This window comes from Amphimedon queenslandica, unplaced genomic scaffold (genome assembly GCF_000090795.2).
Source record: "Amphimedon queenslandica unplaced genomic scaffold, v1.1 AMPQUscaffold_13509, whole genome shotgun sequence".
In the NCBI taxonomy this organism is placed as follows: domain Eukaryota; kingdom Metazoa; phylum Porifera; class Demospongiae; order Haplosclerida; family Niphatidae; genus Amphimedon; species Amphimedon queenslandica.
Window position 1 is genome coordinate 151,649 of NW_003546255.1, and position 21,154 is coordinate 172,802.

At 35.7% G+C, this 21,154-nt stretch overlaps 6 protein-coding genes across 8 annotated transcripts in view; 3 read left to right on the top strand and 3 right to left on the bottom strand.

Moving 5' to 3' along the window:
- LOC100637281 (angio-associated migratory cell protein-like) overlaps window positions 1–3,143 on the top strand; it is a 5,875-nt gene extending 2,732 nt beyond the window's left edge. The window contains exons 4-11 of one of the 3 annotated variants that reach the window (XM_020007223.1): window positions 164–303; window positions 424–568; window positions 633–713; window positions 785–903; window positions 2,434–2,552; window positions 2,640–2,748; window positions 2,830–2,984; window positions 3,052–3,143. In XM_020007223.1, coding sequence (XP_019862782.1) covers window positions 164–303; window positions 424–568; window positions 633–713; window positions 785–903; window positions 2,434–2,552; window positions 2,640–2,748; window positions 2,830–2,984; window positions 3,052–3,124 — 941 coding nt within the window. In that variant the 3' untranslated portion in view covers window positions 3,125–3,143. The remainder of the gene's footprint in view (window positions 1–163; window positions 304–423; window positions 569–632; window positions 714–784; window positions 904–2,433; window positions 2,553–2,639; window positions 2,749–2,829; window positions 2,985–3,051) is intronic. The other 2 variants (XM_020007219.1, XM_020007222.1) reach the window with 2 other exon arrangements.
- A 64-nt stretch (window positions 3,144–3,207) lies between these two features.
- Window positions 3,208–7,715, top strand: LOC100637406 (ATP-binding cassette sub-family G member 2-like). The gene is made up of 18 exons (XM_003383543.3): window positions 3,208–3,273; window positions 3,329–3,686; window positions 4,212–4,267; window positions 4,336–4,508; window positions 4,751–4,865; window positions 4,914–5,066; window positions 5,436–5,593; window positions 5,661–5,815; window positions 5,992–6,078; window positions 6,133–6,296; window positions 6,403–6,468; window positions 6,521–6,603; window positions 6,674–6,763; window positions 6,816–6,940; window positions 6,985–7,139; window positions 7,230–7,319; window positions 7,370–7,416; window positions 7,465–7,715. Exons 2-18 carry the CDS (start codon window positions 3,674–3,676, stop codon window positions 7,634–7,636), a joined length of 1,902 nt encoding a protein of 633 aa, XP_003383591.1. The 5' UTR covers window positions 3,208–3,273; window positions 3,329–3,673; the 3' UTR covers window positions 7,637–7,715.
- On the bottom strand, window positions 7,649–8,679 carry LOC105316490 (UPF0705 protein C11orf49 homolog). Its single transcript, XM_011411413.2, has one exon. It carries the CDS (start codon window positions 8,597–8,599, stop codon window positions 7,802–7,804), a length of 798 nt encoding a protein of 265 aa, XP_011409715.1. The 5' UTR covers window positions 8,600–8,679; the 3' UTR covers window positions 7,649–7,801.
- On the top strand, window positions 8,680–10,533 carry LOC100637533 (glyoxylate/hydroxypyruvate reductase A-like). Its single transcript, XM_020007271.1, has 10 exons — window positions 8,680–8,878; window positions 8,928–9,091; window positions 9,357–9,496; window positions 9,543–9,622; window positions 9,677–9,773; window positions 9,835–9,955; window positions 10,001–10,068; window positions 10,114–10,198; window positions 10,244–10,288; window positions 10,342–10,533. The coding sequence occupies exons 1-10, from the start codon at window positions 8,707–8,709 to the stop codon at window positions 10,426–10,428; spliced, it is 1,059 nt and encodes a 352-aa protein (XP_019862830.1). The 5' UTR covers window positions 8,680–8,706; the 3' UTR covers window positions 10,429–10,533.
- On the bottom strand, window positions 10,433–15,057 carry LOC100637659 (adenylate cyclase type 2-like). The gene is made up of 25 exons (XM_020007263.1): window positions 14,445–15,057; window positions 14,190–14,339; window positions 14,004–14,134; window positions 13,837–13,948; window positions 13,659–13,786; window positions 13,442–13,600; window positions 13,271–13,388; window positions 13,173–13,224; window positions 12,961–13,127; window positions 12,884–12,912; window positions 12,756–12,827; window positions 12,634–12,697; window positions 12,494–12,594; window positions 12,359–12,446; window positions 12,181–12,300; window positions 12,048–12,128; window positions 11,820–12,001; window positions 11,682–11,763; window positions 11,594–11,635; window positions 11,430–11,546; window positions 11,244–11,379; window positions 11,108–11,199; window positions 10,936–11,050; window positions 10,761–10,885; window positions 10,433–10,715 (listed from the first exon to the last, which is right to left on the bottom strand). The coding sequence occupies exons 1-25, from the start codon at window positions 15,024–15,026 to the stop codon at window positions 10,596–10,598; spliced, it is 3,165 nt and encodes a 1,054-aa protein (XP_019862822.1). The 5' UTR covers window positions 15,027–15,057; the 3' UTR covers window positions 10,433–10,595.
- Window positions 15,058–15,698: 641 nt separating this feature from the next.
- LOC105316491 (RNA-binding protein 27-like) lies at window positions 15,699–21,089 on the bottom strand. The gene is made up of 18 exons (XM_020007284.1): window positions 20,968–21,089; window positions 20,795–20,864; window positions 20,588–20,706; window positions 20,303–20,541; window positions 19,933–20,138; window positions 19,494–19,690; window positions 19,267–19,434; window positions 18,663–18,900; window positions 18,463–18,616; window positions 18,276–18,376; window positions 18,082–18,202; window positions 17,724–17,960; window positions 17,597–17,653; window positions 17,134–17,319; window positions 16,898–17,086; window positions 16,477–16,566; window positions 16,157–16,345; window positions 15,699–16,099 (listed from the first exon to the last, which is right to left on the bottom strand). Exons 2-18 carry the CDS (start codon window positions 20,851–20,853, stop codon window positions 15,965–15,967), a joined length of 2,685 nt encoding a protein of 894 aa, XP_019862843.1. The 5' UTR covers window positions 20,854–20,864; window positions 20,968–21,089; the 3' UTR covers window positions 15,699–15,964.
- Between the last annotated feature and the right edge of the window lie 65 nt (window positions 21,090–21,154).

A 21,154-nucleotide genomic window follows, 5' to 3' on the forward strand; every position in this document is an offset into this window, starting at 1 on the left:
GAATGCAATGGTAAAGTACTTATATATATTATTACTAATTAAATTATGTATCATAATTATTTATAACTCTTTATTGCTCTTTTACTAAAGCTCTTTACTTAATGTATGCATTGTACGTATATTTGTATCGTACACATAATTTTCTTTTGTTTGTTTTTTAAAGGTCATACGGAGTCAGTTACTTGTGTCTGTTTCAGTCATGATGACAAGTATCTAGCGACATCAGATCTAGCAGGCCTTGTACAGGTCTGGCAGTGCAGTAATGGAAAGTGTGTGTGGAGATTTGATGCATCAAATGTAGAAGTAGGTTAAGCAAATAAATTGAAATAATGCTTACATGTATTAAAGAAGAAAGATTATAATTATTACCTAATGATATTATATTACAAAATAATTATTTCATTGCTCATTTTTATTTTTTAGTGGTTGATGTGGCATACTGGTGCCCATGTGTTATTAGCCGGTACTACTGATGGGGATGGTTGGATATGGAGGATACCCTCTGGCGATTGCAAGACCATACCATCACACGGCTCTGGAAATATGGCTGGTGTACTAATGCCAAATGGTAAGACAGTGATTTATAGTGTATAAAATGGCTCCCTTATATGTATTGTACACTGTGATCTTAGGGAAATCCTCTTGCTTTGGTTATTCTGATGGCTCTGTTAAGATATGGGATCTTAAAACAGTCTCACTAGTGTCTTCTTATAGTAAGCCTCACAATCAGTGTTATACTTGTCATAAATAGCTTATATTTTTAATACTATTTTTCTGTTTGTAGATCCTTCACCCAATCAAATGTCTCCTGTCACATGTCTTTCAGTTCATCCTGATGCTAGTGTACTAGTTTCTGGTCATATTGATGGAACGGCAAGACTCTTCAATGCTAGCAATATGAAAGTATTACTAAAAATGATGATTGATTACTGGTGATGCTTTTTCAATATTTGAAGAATACCCTGTACTATAGCCCATGGTTTTTCTGAAAAATAGCTCCGAAATGACCTCCAATTTTTATTACATTTTCTGATACATATTGATGTCCTTATGCTCTGCAGAAAGTTTGCATTGATTCTGACTTCAATTTCTCAAGTTACGGACATTTTTAAAAATTGGCCATTTTCTGAAAAATACTCTGTACTATAGCCCGTGGTTTTTTCTAAAAAATGGCTCCGAAATCACTCCCAATTTTTATTACATTTTCTGATACATATTGATGTCCTTATGCTCTGTAGAAAGTTTGAGTTGATTCCGACTTCAATTTTTCAAGTTATGGCCATTTTTAAAAATGGGCCAAAATCTGAAAAAAATCCCTGTACTATAGCCCATGGTTTTTTCTGAAAAACGGCTCCGAAATCACCCCCAATTTTTATTATATTTTTTGATACATCTTGATGTCCTTATGCTATGCAGAAAGTTTGAGTTGAATTTGACTTCATCGTTTCAAGTTATGGCCTTTTTAAAAAACTAGGTGAATGTAAATATTGAGGGGGCAAGCATGAGCCATCGATTGAAGTTTTTTGACTAAGGTTAATCGATCCAGCTCTTAGTTATATTATATTTTTTTTATTAATTTTTTATTTTTCATTTACTAATTTTTTTATTTTTTCATTTATTTTTAATTTTTTTAATTTTTACTTTTTAATTTTATCATTATTATTTTTTTATTATCATTTTTTATTATTTTAATGTTTCAGTTTTTATGTGGGTTTAATAATGATTGTAAAAATTTTTAATTTATTTTTTAATTTTTATTTAATTTTTTACTTTTTATTTTATTATTATTTTCATTTCATTATTTTTTTTTTGAAATTTATTATTTATTTATTTATTTATTTACTTTTATTTTTTAATTTTTATTTAATTTGTTAATTTTTTTATTAATTTTTTTCATTTTTTATTTTATTATTTTTAATCTTTTAATTATTTATTATTTTAAAAATTCTTTTAATTTTTTGATTTTTCTATTTTTTTAATTTTTTTAATTTAGTTAAACAATTTAAAATAATAATAAAATTAAATTAAACAAATTAAAAAAATTAATGAAGTAAAAAATTAAAAAAAATAAAAATAAAAAATAAAATTAAAATAAAATAATTAAATAAATAAAAAATAATAAACATTTTAAATAAAATTAATTTAATTTTTATTTTATTTATTTAAAAAAAATTGCATCATTATTTATTTATAATTTTTTAATTGAAAAATAAAAAATAGTAAAATAAAAAGAATGACCTTTTTATTTTATTTTTATAGTTTTTTTTTTTTGCAAAAAATGGCTCCAAAATTACCCCCTTCATTTTTATTAAATTTTCTGATACATTTTGATGTCTTTGTTTTATGCAAAAGGTTTGAGTTGATCTTATAAAAAATTAGTGTTATAGTCATCTGAAAATTGGCTCAGAAATCACTATTATTCATTCCTTGTAGTTAATTGCAATGTTGAATTTGGTTACACCAGGAGGAGAGAACAAAGGAACTTCCCAAGAGAATGAACAAGAAGAACCTGCTGAGGATCACTTTACAGAGGCTGTTGGATTTTTATCGAGGTATATATACGAGTGACAGAGACTCATAGCAGTACTTAATGAATGATACACTAAGTACAGTTCCGGTATACATTCGTCTTCTTACAGTCATAACTTGATACTTGTTGGCTACGTGACTGGTTCACTGGCTGTTTGGGACATACCAACTCAAAAACTGAGACATGTTTGTAAACCAGAAAAAAACGAAGGACAGGATGTAAGCACTCACTACAATACCCGTATTTATGAATCTGTCTACTGTTGCTTCTCTTTCATAAACATGCTTTCCCTCTCCTAGGCTACCTTGGTGAGAATGTGCGTATCAGAAAGAGGTCCATTTGTATATAGCTGCCATTTTGATGGTGTAATTAGACTCTGGAATGTACTAACAGCCCAATGCATGAGGGAATGGCATGGACACACTGCTGGGATACTGGACATTAAACTAACCAAGTATGAGATTTGCAAGGAATGGAATGAGAATGAGAGGGGATATGTAACTTTGTCTTTTTGTATGTAGAGATGAATCAATGATATTATCATCATCAGATGATTCTACAGTGAGACTCTATGAAACTAGAAATATAACATAAAATATTATTACTATTATCATCATAATCATCATTTCCAATTAAAATTAATTTTATAGATTAATTAATAATAAATTTCACTAGCTAAGCTAAATTTGTGGTGGCCACACCCTCAAAATGGCTGTCACAATGAGAACTGTAGCACTAACATGGTAGAGGCTCTTAGTATGATAAGAACAACTCTTAATTCCTCTGATGTATTATTAGGGTATTCATGATAACTGCTGGAGTGAGCTCTTTCATTGTTGGAAAGAAAAGAATAGATAGACTAAGGATGGAGAAGATAAGATCAGAAGGAGCAAATCGTCACAGAGTGAAGAAGAACACACCATTGCACTCAAGCACATAGCACAGCAATTTAATACAGCAACAGCATAATGTCATTTGATATAATAATAACAGTGAATATGATTTTACTGAAAACAATTTAATTTTCATCTGCTGACGTGTAGCCCCGCCCACCCATTCTGCAGTTGATTCTACAACAGGCAATTCTCACTCTTGCCCGAGCTCTTGCCGTTCGTTTGTCACCGAAACCCGTAACACCATAAGATGGCAACAAACAGTAAGTGGTAGCTATTATTACAGTAAGTAGATTTAGATGATAGAGTATATTGTGGTTGGAACATGAGATGAGTGGCCTTTGTGTAAACTTTTGTTGTGTAGATTTTTGATCATTTGAATTTGGTATTATGGTTCAATCATGGTTGCATGGTTGGATCCAATCGTCATTGTAAAGGCAGAATTCTTAAGTGCATGTACACACTCATAGTCTGGTCCCTTTGTGATGAAGAGGTGGGACAAAACTAGCAGCACTTTCAGTATAATGCCATTTTGTCTACTGCCAAGAGTATTTTATTATTTTGTGGATTATCACCATCTCTTCCAAATTAGTGCATGCCATTGCAATTATTAGAGTGTTTTATTCACTCGTGTATAACTAATTATGCATAACTAAATATTCATATAAATGCACTTTATTGATTTAACTCACTATGGAGGAATGTGGTTTCTATTTAGTATGACTGTACATTAATATTGTATTATGCAGTCATTATTCATGTACAGTGTCATTATGTCTTTTGTGTAGATTCTGATGCAACTGTTCATGTGTCAACTGCAACTGTATCAATAGATCAATCAGCGGTAAGAGATCAATGTTATTAATAAAAGCTCTCATCGACGTAAATTTATATTTCTATTTAAATGAATAGATCGATCAGTTGTCATCTCCAAAAGGATTGTCATTTCACGATGTGACGTACGAAGTGCCTCAGCGAAAGTTCTTCAAGAGACTTCCCAATAAGATAATACTGAAATCTGTGAGTGGCCTGATGAGTCCTGGCCTTAATGCTATAATGGGGCCTACTGGGAGTGGAAAAACAAGGTTAGTATATTAGAGAGGAGGAAGATAGGGAGAGAGGGTGAAAGGGAGGGAGGCGGAGGGAAAGAGGAGAAAGGCAAGAGAGAAAGAGAGAGCTAGAGAAGAGCAAAAAATGACTGAGAGATTATAAGACAAGTTCACATGTTAATTTTTAAAAATTTTCTCATTGAAGATTAGCAGCTGTAAATACTTCAATACTAACTGTCCCAGTGTCCCTGTATTAATAATACATTAATTAATTGTAGTTTGCTGGATATATTAGCTGGTCGCAAAGGAAAGAAAGGGATCAGTGGTCATGTGCTTATAAATGGAGAAGCTCAACCAGAAAACTTTAAATGTATCAGTGGCTATGTTGTACAAGTAAGTACTTTTAATTACTTACATTTTAGGAATTTTACAATCACATAGGACGATGTTATTATGGGGACTTTGACTGTGAAAGAGAACTTGTTTTTCTCGGCCGCTCTCCGTTTGCCCACGTCCATTCCCTGGTCAGAGAAGAAAGAAAGGGTGGAGAAAGTTATAAAGCAGCTTGGGCTGACCAACTGTGCCAACACAAAGGTATTAATTTAATATCAATGCTATTGCATGAAAATCAAACTGTGCAATGTTACTATTAAAAATATTGGGCAATGCCCTTCCTGTTGAAGCTTATGTTGTGTAGAAAGTTTGAGCTGGTTCTAATCAAAATTGGATTTTTTATAAATTTTTCAAGTTGCTCTAAAATTGGATAAAAGTCCCTGTACTATAGTACATGTACATGGTCTTGGGCCAAATTTTGTCAAAATTGAAAAGGAGTGAATTCTCCATTTTAATAATCTTATCTGATGCATATACATGTACTTATGTTGTGTAGAAAGTTTGAGCTGGTTTCAATCAAATTTGGATTTTTTATGAATTTTTAAAGTTACTCAAATCTTGTTGTCATAGGTGGGTAATAATTTCATAAGAGGAATTAGTGGAGGAGAGAGAAAGAGGACTAACATTGGTATGGAGCTCATAATAGAGCCACAGTTCCTCTTCCTTGATGAACCAACGACTGGTTTGGATGCATATACTGCTGTATCAGTTGTTAAACTCTTGAAAAAGTATGTTACTTACTGCTGTGCTTTCTGATTAAAATACTTTGGGTGACCAAAATAATTTATTTTTTAGCATATGCACTGATAATGATCGTGTGGTGATAATGTCTATACATCAGCCTCGATACTCCATTTTCAAATTATTTGATAGTCTGACACTGTTATCTCAAGGGGATCTTGTATATTACGGCCCAAATCATCAAGCACTTGGTCATTTCACTAGAATAGGCAAGTAGTACATACTGTGTACTTAGTAGATGTACATCTCACCAATTGCAATTCATGATGAAAGAATTTAATACTTAATGTATATTTATGTAATAATAAATGAAAACCTATTGCAACCTTTTTTGATTGAAGTTTGTGCTCCTTCATTTTATCCTTCCTATGTTTTGATTGAACAGGATTTGAGTGTGAGGCTCACAATAATCCAGCAGACTTTATGCTAGATGTCATTAACCTTTGTGAGGAGAAGCAGGCAGACATTGAAGGTATGCAGTAAATCAACTTAATAATAGTTTGAATCATGTGTGTAATGAATGCAGAAGGAGGAAATGATGATTCAAATAACTTAAGAGCTCGTTATACTTCATCTCACTTGGGAGAGAGTGCAGCAAAGAAGACACAAGAATTGCTCCAGCAATACAGGAATAAGGAAAATCATAAAACTGTCACGTCATACAAATACGCTACTAATGTCCTGTGGCAGGTCAGTCATGGAAATTAAAATGCACATGGTCTATCTACTAGGCATTAGGCATTGATTCTTAGTATAAACAGATAATCTACTCTATTTCTATTTCTTATTTGAATAGCTAATGGTCATGATTGCAAGATCAACTCTTAACATTGTTAGAAACCCACGCCTATCAATGCTGCAGGTATAGAGAACTTGCATTATTAGTATGATAATTATTATTTATATGACTTCAGCTAATTGTGATGATTGTTTTTGGACTGGTTATTGGTTTGCTCTTCTTCCAATTAGACACAGGCCCAAATGGCTTCCAAGACAGGTATGTGTATTGAATTTTAAATGAAAAAAATTAAAATTAATTATTATTGTATTATTTTTTATAATTTTAGATTAGGAGCAATATTCTTTATGGTAATGAACCAAATCTTTATCAATATTAATGCTGTGGAGCTCTTCATATCACAGAAGCCACTGTTCATGTTAGTAAACACGATAATTCTTAAACTCTATTCGTGTATTTCTTCATCATAGTCATGAGAATGCTGGAGGATTCTATCGTGTTTCTGTCTATTTCCTATCAAAGTACACGTGTGACATTATCCCATTGAGGGTAATACCATTGATTGTCTACTCACTCATTGCTTACTTCATGATTGGTATGTGCTATAAGAAAGATGTAATTTTATTCTTGTGATTTTAGGGTTCCAAGTTGATGTTGCCAAGTTCTTTATATTCTTCTTCACTCTTTTCCTGACATCTCTGGGTGCTTCTTCTATTGCTTTTTTCTTTAGTGGCCTAGTTAATGTCACTAGCATTGCCATATTGCTCATTGCAATGTCTTTCATCATTCAAATGGTATACACCACATAGCATAATAATATTGATTTTACACTTGAATCTTGAGAGTGGCATAAACGAAGGTTTTGTTTTTATTCTCTTGCACAGTTGTTCAGTGGGTTCTTGATTGCTCTTGACTCTCTCCCTTCTTGGATTAGCTGGTGCCAATATCTATCCATATTTAGATATGCAATTGAGGTAAGCACAAAGCAACTGAGATGTCTGCAGCTAACTTGTTGTGTATATAGGCTCTCTCTGTCAATGAAGCTGATGGGCTAGTGTTTACTGAGATGGTGTAAGTTACTGTGCCGTTGTATAAGAAACATTATAGTTTTGTTTTTAGTGATAATAATGGTACTATTATCGAAGTGTCAAGAGAAGGTTCTGCATTACTTGAGGTTCGTGGGTTCAATCCTGACTGGCTGTACTATGACTGGATTGGTATAGCAATGTACAGTGTTATTTTTACTACACTGGCCTACATAGCATTGAGGCTAATCAAGAAAGAAAAATAACTATAAACAAAGTTATAATGATAGATTAATGCCAAGTATGTTCTAGCATAAATATTTCAGCTGTTATTGTTAACTATTATTAATCAAAAGTGCATGCACGTAATGGAAGATGCCAAAAAATTATGAAGTTTGATGATCACTTTGTAACTTGAATTTTTTTGATGATCACTTTGACTTTCTTGATGGTAGTACTCCAATAGCATCACTCAATGCCTCAGATTTGCACAATTTCTTTTTAAAATCTTGATTGTGTCTGGATACTTCTTCCTCTTCCAAGCTCTGTAGTGCTTGCTCTATCACTGACAAAGGAGGGACAGGTATCTTTTTTTCAGCCAACTCCTGGTGATAGGATTTGACTGATTGCATCAATGAATCTTTAGTATGGCTTGTTTCTTTAATGCTGCAGTCTGTAGTAGCATCTCCTCTTTCCCCTTCCACTGCTATTTCTGCAGGTAATATTACAACAGGTCCTAGTGATGGAGTCAAAGCTGCAGTCATGCATCCACTCAAGAACTCTTGATAATAAAACAATATCTGTAGTGTATATAAGAAATCAACGAAGCTAGCAGAATCCTCATCTTCCTTGCAAGTGATTTTCATTGCTTCGTTTACAATGCTAACAGGAAAATCAGGGCAGAAAAGCTCCAGTAACTGGTGGTAGTGCTCTTCTTTCATTTCTCCTTGACTAACAGCTTCTCCCAGGTTCAAAATCCCACCCAATCCTAACCAGACTACTTTAATGAAGGATTGACGGTTGTGAGGTGTAGCAGTGATGTATGAGTAGGGGCGACACATGACATGGACTCCAGATTGTACTGATTTGAAATACTGAAGCAGATACGAAATTGGCTGATTCTTATCTTCCCAGTCCTTTCTTCCATTGTTGCAGGTGCTAGCATGAAGTATCTGAGCCGTGGCGTCTTGAACATACACGTCAAGATAGTGCTCCTTCCAATACTCCATGTTGACTGGGTGGGGCTGATTCTCCGTATACTCCAACCACGTGAACGCATGTGACCAGGTTTATTAATCAACATGCCCTGCCTATTAATAAACTAGAAAAGAAGAAAATGAGCAAATTGAAGGTTTTATGTCTCAACTCTTTGACTGATGGGCCTGCCCTGTCTCTTTCTGGAAGTAAAGCAATGTTAGCAGCTTTGACAAATTTACTAAGAGGCAAAGGACTGCTAGAGAGAGTAGATCTTGGGAATTGCAACGTTAAAGAACTTAGTTCTGATGATGGTCAGTCTATATTAATTTTTTTTCTCATTTATACTTTTATTTTATTTAGATTTTAAGAAGAGAATGATGAATGCAGACGTTGTTATAGCCCATCCAGATGTCTTTCAGTATTGTCCTTCTGTCCTATTCAGCTCTGAGCTATCTCTTAAATTATTGCAAATTATTTATGCTGGATGCAATCAGCTCTTAAAAGCTCTTGCTGATAACAACGCAGTTAGTGTGTTTGTATCTATTGTTGAAAATATGCTTGATAAATTTTACTTGATCTTGTGCCAGCAACTAGCGTGGGCGAGGACCCATGTCAGTGCAGTCAGTTGGCAACTTGGCATTCTATCTCGTTTACAATCTAAAAAATTACCAACTTCCTGTTCTTGTTGACACCTCAGAGGTGCAAACAAGGTGTCAGAAACAACTTGTAATTTAGAGTTTTTAAAATTTTAACATTCATTTTACTTAATTTATTTTTGCTGTATTTTAGACTCTTCCCTATCCTGTTGCACGAATGGGTGGTAGTTTTGGTCCTCATATGGCTGAATATGTCGTTGGTCAAGTTATCGGTTTTGAACGTCACTTTCCAAAAATTATAGGAAAACAAATAGCAGATAGGGACAATCTATGGTCAGCCATTACTATGCAAAAATTTTAAAAATATATTCTTCTATAGGAATATTAGAGATCTTGGCTATCGTAGACTACGAGATCTTACAATAGGAATACTGGGTCTTGGTGATATAGGGCGGGAAAGTGAGCAGAGAATTTTATCTATTTTATTCTTCTAGCCATTATTTGTTATGGTAGTTGCTAAGTACTGCAAATTTCTTGGCATGACAGTTTGGGGTATGACTAGGACACCAGTACCAAAGGAAAAGAGGCTATCCTGTGTAGATCAATACAGGTAAAGCAATAAATGAATGCTGTTGCTATTATTTGTTGAATTAAACTCTCTCTTTCTCAAGGCAATTAGGGGAGCTGGAGGAATTACTGTCTGCCTCTGATTATGTTTGCAATGTCCTTCCTAGTACACCAGAAACTGCTGGACTGCTTGATAAAGATGGATTCAAGTCTTGTGCTGAAAAGGTACGCGATTTTTTCATCATAATAATAAACTGTATTGTACGATAGAAGCCTGTATTCATTAACATTGGAAGAGGTGACATTGTAAAGGAGAGTACAATAGTAGAAGCAATCAAGTATGTTAACAAAATGCATCTACAAATGAAGTCGTCATTATTTAGGAACAAGTGGCTCAGTGGAGCAGCTTTGGATGTGTTTAATGAGGAGCCACTACCACTTACCAGTGAATTGTGGGGACTGGATAATGTAAGACACAAATAGCACCTAATGCTTGTACTATTATTCCAATAGGTTGTTATTACTCCGCATATGGCAGCTCTTACTATGACAGATGAGGTTATTAACTATCAATAAAACACTGTTAATCAATGCATTGGTTTATTTTATAGTTGGCCGAGCTAGTGTGCGAACAGATTGAGCGGTGTTTGTCCGGAAAACCGTTACTCTATATGATTGATGTTAAAAGAGGCTACTAACTGATTTACTGAAGAAATTAGATATTTGAATTTTAAACTTTAAAGCAGCTGAGTTCAGTTACATGTATATATAGTTTGATTTTGTTTCATGATATAGTAACTTAAGTTTATGGTAAAGATTTGCTCCATTATAGCTTATGTAGATTAATTATTGTTGATGTGAGGTCTCAATCACAAAGGAAGAAAGTGACCAATTGTCCTTTCCCCTTGACATTCACAGTTCCACGAAATTCAAAATTATAACCCAATTCCAGATTCTGGAGTATATTCTTAGTCTCCAGCACAAGCTATTAAAAAATTTAAGTTGATATATTAGTAATAAATAGATGTACTTGTGTTTTCCCAGTTATTCCAGTGCTTTCCATCCTACTAGCAAGATTAACTGTGTCGCCCCATATGTCATACTGTGGCTTTTTTGCACCAATAACTCCAGCAACAAGGGGGCCATGACTGATACCTACACACATGCCATACAAAGACTCATCACTATAGCCTTTATATGAATACCAATTCGCAATTCAAAATTAGTGAATGACTCCAGATTGAGCAAACGAAGGCTCTCCTTCAACGCAAAAGAGAACTGAACCAAAACTCCAAGGTGATTCCAACCCTTTCTATTGTCCTATTGTTAGAGTTACAATACTATAGATATATGTGGATGTCTGCTGCCATATCTCACATGCAAGCCAGATGCTATCATGTACGTGCTACCGATTGTCTTTATTTTTTCCAAGCATGAGAAACGCTCCTCTGTCAAGAGTTGGTCAAAATCTGCAAGGCTTGTGATCATTGAAGTTCACTCATTATCTGTTTACCTGAAAAAATCTCGTTCAGAAGACGAAGGCACTCAAGTCCATGATTATTCACGGGAGATTCATCATAGTAGGAAGAAAAACCTGGAATGGCAACAAACATCACGCCTGCCCTCTGATGACACTGGTAGTAGAGGTCCTATAACACATATTGTAGCTCATATAGTGCATGTCAATGAATGCACGTACCATTTGGCTGATTTCTGGGTCAAGAAAATGATGCACAACGTGATTAGGCAGTATGCTTGACAGCAAGACACAGTTATTGGATTTTACTAATGCTATTGTCCTCTGGTTCTCAATAATCTATTAAATTATAATTATAATACTAGTACATAACAGTATACATGTACCTCGAGATTTTGAAGGAAAATGATATGCTTAGCACATTGATACTGCAACAAATAATATAACTGAATTAATAATGCATGTCACTCTAACCTGCCAAACTACTATCATTCCAAATATGGCCATAAAAGCAACTGTGACTTCAAAGTAGACCTTCTCACTAAAAAATTTGGCCCTAATATTAAAAGAAAATTAAAGTGAACGCCTTCATTTCTCCTTTTTTATACTTACAAAGCGTTATTCTGGAAGAGGGTGTAGTAGCGAAGAAATAAAGTGTCAAAAAACATAGCAGGCATCAGAACGAATGTGTGGAACAAAGTGCAGATGGTAATCAATAATTTTCCAAGAAAAGGAAGGTCAGAAATTGGCAGCACATTATAGAGAGTGAGCACAGAAAGTAACACAAGATAATACTATTAAATACTAATTTGATCCTGTTGACAATCACATAGGGCTTACTCCTGCAAAATCACACCTTGCACTTTGAGTGTTGAACCCATCATAGGGCATCAGGAAGCTTGGATTAGGCTCACACTCAACCTGTACAGAAATACAATAGCAAATCACTTTCCTTCTCTCTTTCTCCATTTACCAGTCCTATTGTTAAAGAAATCAGAGCTACTAGCCACATCATCATAAATAGGTAATATCGACAAATACGATTGCACTTCAAAGTTTGAACAAATTTGCTCAAAAAAACATTTCGCAGCTTCTATAGAGTATAAAAGAGGATTGACTGTAAGTCTATGCAATGAACTGCAGCATCTTACAGCAAAGAATAGCTGAGTAAGGACAACCGTTGTTAGTAGAGTAGCCATGACTATTGCAGTAATGTTGAAGAAAAGAAAGAAAGGGCGGCTGCAATGATCATTATATTATAACAAAAAATTATAATGCGAACCTACTTTTTTGGCAATAGGATCAATTGTACCACAAAATTTAACAGAAGCATCACATTCATTGACACACAGTAGCATGGAAGGCATTCAAATTCTGCTCTGACATACTACAAACCAATAAACTAACTCAAAAAGAAAGCCCATACCATAGCTTCGTGCTCTTTCTTCTTAAATTTCAAAATGTAGCGATGCACAAACTTCTTCCACAGCCTAATAATTAATAATTTAATAATAACAAATTACATGTTTATATTGAATATGCACTCACTTCTGGCAATGCTCTTTGGTTACTACCTTCCTTAAGTGCTCTAGGAACTTTGATCCATCACCAGCTAAGAACCTTTTAGAGATACAGTAGTATATTATTATTATTAATGACTGCTGAAATTGACCTACCTTGAGATGCTATCATTTTCGGACAGCCTCTATACATTTTGTAAAAGAATAATTATATAAAACACATTATCATTTACAGTTATTCCAAGTGTCTTTATTATATCAGAGATACCAAACATCCTCCTTTCCTGAAAGCTTCCAGTCAATACATCCTTTGTTTTACCTGGGTGAACTTTTCTATGACGTCTCAAGACCTTTTTTGGCTTCGTAGGATTTGATTTACGCCCTTCTATGCTGCCTTTACCTACATATTATTTACTAATAATCAATGAGTAGCTGTTAGCATTACTAATAGGACTGGTATCCGAGTTGATGCTGGCTGCTTGTAAGGTAGTAGGTAACTACAATAAGATACACACATAGATACATGCAATTGTCAGCTCTTACTTTGTCTTGAGCTTGATCAGCAATAAAATAAGTTCTCATTCCATCAACCAAAGGGCCACTTTCCACGCCATATCGACCTTTTAATTCTTTGTAAGTTTTGTCGCTGATATGCACACGCCTAGCGCAAAAACAACAACAATAATAAACTGAAATATATTCTTCTTAATTGACCCTGGTTCCCCAGTAGACTCCATTTTATTAGCTGTATTCACGTCATTCGACCAAACATCAAACTGCCACTTCTTCAATCCAATGATGCCAGAGAATACTGACCCAGTGTGAATCCCAACCCTCATGCTAATGTCATAAGACGTCTCACGACTCACAAGCCTGCATCATTAAAAAGAAGTACATGTATACATGCAGACAGAGCCCTCTATGGCATTACTTGATAACATTAATCATTTGAAGTCCCATTTCAACACAGTTCTGAGCATGATCCTTGTTTTTATCATTAAGCCCAGCAATGCAGTAATAGCAGTCACCCAGTATCTTTATACGCATGCACTTATTCAACTATACAATAATAGAAGAGAGTAAAGTAGTGCAAGAATGATATCAATAACTTCTGCTAGGCAGTCGAAACGTGCAAAGAGCTCATTCAGAGTCTGTACAAGAGTCTTAGCATCAAGCTTAGCAGAGAGTGCAGTGAATCCTTTAATGTCAGCAAATAAGATACTACACAAATGATCACAGTGCATGGTCAAACATCAATCCCTGATCCGAAAGGTACCTGACATTTTCAGACCGAGTCATTTGGAGTTTTCTGAATTTCTCCAACGACTGGTCAGCTCCTTTAGTGGACAAGATTGTCTGAGCTGCTTTAGCAACGTCAGGTGGAAATACTGAATGAAGGAGTCTTTCCTATAAAATATAACAAGAGTGAAACTGTATTTAGAAATATCATATTCATGCATGCCTGTTTCGCTGCTTCTCTTTCAATGTCCAGTTGAGTCTTGACGCTGTTCTCAATCTTTTCAAAGGACATCCTTTTATGCTTGCTGATCAAGAAGTGAACAACAAAGCACAAGAAACTAGCCGTTATCAATATTACATAGCCAGCAACAACCTGCAAAAAATGATATGAGAATAGTGTGACATAGCAAATTAGTGTATGCCTATATCATTAGCATTATTAGCAGTTTATGGTATGGTTTCATGTGATAACTATCACCTCTTCATACTGGTACTTCATCCCAAGGCTAGTATAATTGGAGTAGCCAAATATGTACAGGACACAGACAGCAATTATTAAGAGGAACATCAGAAAGGTGCTGTTATGGAGACTTGCTGTGATGTTGACCAAAAAGGCAAGCGAGAAAAGCAATTCAAACTCTATGGACTTTGAGTCAAAGACAATGAACAGCTCAAACAGCAAGAGTATGATGGAATCGAGAAAAAATACAGCTTTGTTGATCTTTTTGAATAATCCTCCGTTAAAAATTTTGAGGAGGATCAAGCCTAACTGAAAAATAACTGCAGCAATACCAAAGGCAATGAACTTGGGAGAGTACTCCAAGTTCCAGTTGAGGTGGGTAAAGGCCAGAAACATCTCATAGACAGCATTAGCAAGAAGCATCGAAATTATTTGACCCTCGTAGTTGGTGTAAAGGAATTCCTGATAAAGGTCCTTGCAGTATTCGAAACGAAACTTAAACAATAAGCCTGGGTTCCAGTTGACAATCATCACAAAGATTGTCCATATCTTCTTCAAAAGGGCAGCTGCACAGTCCTTAGTTAGTTGGAATCGAACCATCTCCGAACCTCCTCGGTAGACTAAACTTACAAGTTTCAAACAACTGGTTTTATACGGATCACTATTGGATCAGATTTCTTTCATATCCAATATGGGCTTTGTTAATTATTGTTAATAATAATATGAAAGGAAAGGAGGGAAATAGCACTACCAGTAGGAATCAAGTGTCAAAAAGTGCTAATAATCATTAAAAGCACACGTGATCATTTCATTTATAGTTAGTTGTCTCAGTGTAGAATGTTATAATGTACATGCACATGAACATTGGTGGATCTTATATTAAACTCACTCACATCCACATCATTTTTGATAATAGGAGGTATGGAACAAACCTAATGATGGAAGTAAGACAATACACATTGACAATGAGACTTTATTAGAGAGAGATAGAGTGTAGCTAGGAGAGAGGTTAAGAAGGAAAGGGAGAGTAGAAAGAAAAAAAGAAACGAGAGAGAGAGAGAGAGGATCTTTGAAGCCCAAGGGCCAGGGTGATACCAGGTGAGATCTTTTGTCAGTTAAAATAAATAATAATAATAATAATAAATAGTAATAATAATAATAACAACAATACAAGTGTAGCCATGGTTTCAATTATTTTTTAACGGGCTGTTTCATTTTTTCAGCCTCAATATTATTGTTTTTTTTTCAATTCTTTCTTTTTTTAAATATCAGTCATTTTTTTCCATGGCTTTTGTTTCTCTTTCGTCAAATAATAATAATAATAATAATAATAATAATAATAATAATAATAATAATAATAATAATGGCATAATATTAATGATTAATACTAGTAGAGTCATTGTGCACAGAAATTAATAATAATAATAATTAATAATAACATTATTGAGGGTATGAATCTAATTAAACAATTGTTGTGGTAGCACCGCCCACAATACTAATTAAATTTAGAATACCGTCCCTTTAAGAAGTGGGCATGGTCAGTGACGCCAGGATCTTTCATCAAGCTCCTCCTCTTCATCGTCCAGTAAATGTACAACACGAGGAACCGACTGCTCGGGAGTGTAGACATCAATCAGAGACTCTTCTTGAAGCTCAGCCTCAAGATCCTTCAGCTAAATAAAATTTAAAAACATTTTTTAACTTTTAATTTAAATTTTAAGTGTTTTTACCTCGTCTAATAGTGATAACGAGGTGGGAGGAGCTTGTTTTTTAGTTTCGTGACTTGAAACCGACGGGGGTTTTCCGGGAGGTGGAATAATTGGAGGTGTGGCCTTCTTTTCGGTTGGACTGGGCGGTGGTTTAGGAGTGTACCATTTCATTATTAGCGGCTTTCCTTGGAACAGAGATCCCTTAGCAGCCTAAAAAATATACATGTACATGTACATGTACATTAACATACAAATAATTAAAGATTCTGCATGCATGTAGTCATGTACAGTATCTATACACAGTATAGAGTTAAATTATTACGATAAATTGTATAGGGTACCTTTTCTGCAACATTCCTGCTTTTGAATGTAAAAATGAGGTTTTTAGGATTATCAGGGCCTCTCTCTACTTGTGTCAGACCACCAAACGACTAAAGAAGAAAGAAAAAAAATAATGTCGTCAAAAATGGCTGGGAGAAATTTTCTAAATTTGGTCTCAGATCAAATTTCACCAAAACTGAAAAGTAGAAAATTCTTCAATTTTATAATTTTTCTAATATACATATGCTCTTATATTGCGTAGAAAGTTTGAACTGATTCCAATCGAAATTGAATTTTTTTTAGAAATTTTTAAATTCATTGGAATACAGGGTATTTCATCACAAATGGCTAGTGTATCCAAGTAAAAGAGAAAGAGAAAATACATTAATAGTTTGTATGCGTACATGTACATGTAGATGCATAGTTCCATACTGCTTATACCTCAAAATATTTCACTAAAGCCTCTTTGTCTTCCACATTGACCACTAGAAGTTGACGTGTTTTTGGCTCCACCTTCTTCCTCTGTTCATTATTATGCTGATCCTTGGTATAAGTGGGTGTGGCACTCAATAAATCGTTAGTACCCATGGGCGTGGCATTGGACGAAGGTAAAATACCTAATTGCTGAGCCTACATGGACATGCAATTAAAATAATTTTAACATGCTTAGCTCAAACCTCCATTCTTAATTGGTCAGCTTGTTGCTGTAGAGACATGGTAGACGAGGTCAAAGGAGGCGTGGCTTGCTTGGATTTGACCATGCCCCTATTTCCAGTAGGGTTTGGCTTAGAGGCAGTGGCTTTTGCAACGGAAGAGAGTGAATCCCTCAGCTTATTGACACTGGAATTAAGAGACTTAATAGTCTAGAGAGAGTCAGAATAGGAGAAAGAACATGAACAATGAAGTAAAATTTATTACTGCAGAGATTCAAGGGCCAAAAATTTGCCTAATAATCTATTTTTGAATTTTGAGATTTTTTCAAATTTCCCCAATCCTTCATGTACATTTTTTGCATAATATACATGTAAGACTTTAAAGAATCAAGGAAATAAATCCACAAAAAGCACATGTACATGTATGTATAGCCCTTGAAAATGCTGCAGTGTATACGTACATGTATTTATGATCCCTGTGACTTACAAGTAATATCTTTTCCCTCTCTTCAGTTGAGCATTTCTCCAATTTATCCAACAACAACTACAAAATGATAAAAATAAACAAACAATTAAAAAATGCAAACAATTATTTAAAAACCAGCATCGCTCACTTTCTGCTGCTGTATTTGGCTTTCCAGCAAAGACTGGGTTTTCTTCTGAAGTTCAAGTCGCTTTAAGTTGGCAGCTGCCGCCGAGACTGAGACAGGAGCAGGTGAGGGTTTCTGAGGACGATGCTGAGGATAGGAATGGGCGGGCGGAGCCTGCAACGGAGGGAGAGACGGAGAAGAAGTAGAGATGACTTCTTGTGGCTGCTTATTAGAGGAAGAATTGACAGTAGGCTGTGAAGACTGAGAGAGAGAGAGAGAGAGAGAGAGAGAGAGATAAAGAGAGATGCTGTAACTGTATGTACAGTACATGTAAATACGTCTTCTAGTAATTAATAATGTAAATAATAATAATTTTGCTAACTGTAGTTTCCTTCTTATTGGCTTGATGATAAGTGGGAGGAGCATTATGATGATGCTTGTTCTCAGCCCCGCCTACTCCAACCCCGCCCAAACCTCCTTTAAGATAATAGACACGAATAAACCTAAAATAATAATAATAATAATAATAATAATAATAAATAATACAAGTACATGTATATTGATAACCTCTGTTACCTATTATTAAGTACAGCTTCAGTGCAATCGTGAGCAGCCTTTGCTTCAGAAGGTGAAGAAAACTGTACAATAGCAGACTCTGGATCATTCTCATACCTCACCTACACAATTTGACACAAGTGTATAAATATACATGTATAAATGCAAAAGTAATTATTCGTATTAAGTGTTTTTGTGCTACATGTACCTGTAGATTGACAATATTTCCAAATTTTTCAAAGTAGCCACTCAGTTTGGTGATAGTGTTGAGATCTTTTGGTATCTTTCTAAGGACAATTGTGTCACTGGATCTGCCTGGGTGTGGCTTGGCTCCGCCTCCAGCCCCACCATAATGAACGTGTCTAAAAATAGCAACATTAAAAATTTAGTTTAAAATCTTTTTCTTACCTTGTGGGTGGGGCAATGGGTGGAGCTTGACAGCTAACAGGTGTGAAAGCCGAGGGTATTGTAGGAGGTGGATTAGAGTGCATTGGGGGGATGTGAGGGAGACGTGGGATTGGGGGGATAGGAGGAGGAAAGGCGGGACGAAGGGGAGGGATCTGGTGAGGAAGGAGAGGGGGAGGAGGGAGAGGAGGAGGATTAGCACCAGCTGTGAGGGAAGGATCTTCAGGATTGTATCCATCAGCTACCAGAGAGAAAGGGAGGGAGTGTGTAAGGTATTAGTATTAATGTAGCTTGCGAATTCTAAAATGAGTCTCTGGTTTATATACACCATACATGCACATGTACATTATGATGATACATGTGCATGCATACAACATACATGTACAGTATAAAGGGCAGTGGCTTTGATATGTTTTGGAAATAAGCAAGCATAGAATACAGCACATGAACATGTACATGTATGTGCATATGATGCATTTTAGAATTTTAGGTGGCCATAACTTGAAAAATTTCAGTCACAATCAACTCAGACTTTCTACGCAGCATAAGGACGTCAATATGCATCAGAAAATGTACTCTACCCATTTTGTGAGTACTTTACACTTACCGGCATTAGTTTTCGGTAGGTGATGGTGAGGTGGCGGGTGCGGAGGAAGAGAGAGGGGGAAAGGAGGAGGAGGAGGGGGAGGAGGATAAGGAGGCATCCCAGTAATGACCAGCGGATCATTTCCATGATCAAATGGACACTGTTCACCTAGCAGACACATACCACGCTCTAATAGAGGAGAGAAAGAAGGAGAAAAGTTATCATCATTATCATTATTATTAACGTACCATCATAATCTTTACAACGCTGTCGCTTAGCAACCGGTTTCAAGTCGTTGCTGACTCCGCCCATTGGGTCAGTATGGATACGCTTGCGTCTGCTTCTGTCTTCTATATCAGGTGGTGGGGTAGTACTTGATGACCTGCTGCTCTGACGATCAGGAGTACTGCTACGACTTCTGCTTCTACTCCTGGGCCTCCTCCTCCTAATTAATGAATAATTATTATTTACATCTAATTCTACTCAGAAATATCAAATGAAAACATAGTTTTAGATAAATGTACACGTACATGTACACTAGATAGTCGTTAAGGACAATGAGTAAGCTTCAGTTTCAAAATAAACAAACCAAATCAAATTATGTACACTTAAATATGTACATCAAGTGTGCTCTCTCTCTCTTTCTTTCTCCCCCTCCCTCCCTCTCTCTCTCTCTCTCTCTCTTACCTTCTCTCATCTTCTCTATTCCCCAGTCTCTGTCGTATCGATCTTCTTGGAGGATCAATCTCTATCTTTTTCTTTATCTTGTTCTTCTCAGCTGCTCCCGTTCCACTGCCCGAGGCCCCTCCCCCTCCAATGTGGGCGGGGTAGAGAGAGGGAGAGGGCTCATGGCGGTAGTGAGCTCTGCGGAAATCCCTATCGTCATCATCAACCTTCAAAGAGAAAGATTTGATTCAATTACAAGAAACAAGATCCAAGGAAAAATGATAAAGTCTATTTAAAGTTCATGTACATGTACGTGTAATCTTGTTAATTGGACTTGAGATATTTGATAATCAAAACAAAATGGTTTCTACTCAAAATGGCTTCCACTCACTTCTCTGTGTCTCATGTCTTCAGACTGTCTCCTGTGGTCAGTGACGATCCTCTCTGGGACCATCATAGAAGGGGAGACGCTATTAGCCACGCCTCCTGAGCTCCGAACGCTCTCAAGGCTGCTCCTGTTGCTGCCTGATATCAGTCCAGAGGGCGGAGTCGAGTCCGAGTCGTCTCCGCCTGTCATGTACGACTCACTGTCCAAACTGCGAAATAACTTGTCGACAAACGTGGGTGTTTCTATTTGGGAAAATACATACTAAGAGTAGCATGTGGTAGGCGTTACCTTTAGAGAGAAACACTTCCAACTGGTTAATGCAGAGATCCTTAAGAGCCGAGCGAGGCTTCTCCTTCCTCAGTAGAGCAACAATGTACTTAGAGAGAGCGGCTGGATCAGCATCGCACCTTAAAATAAATAAAAATACAATGAAATGAGTATTCAAAAATACAATTAAATAGAACTATTCTTAAACAATTAATTCTGTTCACTTACAATGGCTGGAGCTTCTTCAGTAGCCATACTTTAAGCTTCTCTGTGTCTCTTATTTGCATTTTCAAAGGCCCTGAGTAATGATACAGAACATTCCTAATTAAAGCCCATCACCTTGAAGCCCTCAAACTTGAGGCTGTTGTGCAGCTTTTCCTTCTCTTTTCTATTTCTCTTACTTTTTAATTCTTGAATTGCTTATAAAGATACCTGCTTAGTTCTTCTAATAAACATAGTGAGGCGCTTTAAAAGTTAGCTCGCCATGCATGCTTAATGTAAGGGTGTGGCTACACAATATCTAAACCACGCCTATTTACACTAATAGGTGTGGTTTAATAATTAGCATTTCCGGCCCCGCCCTCTACT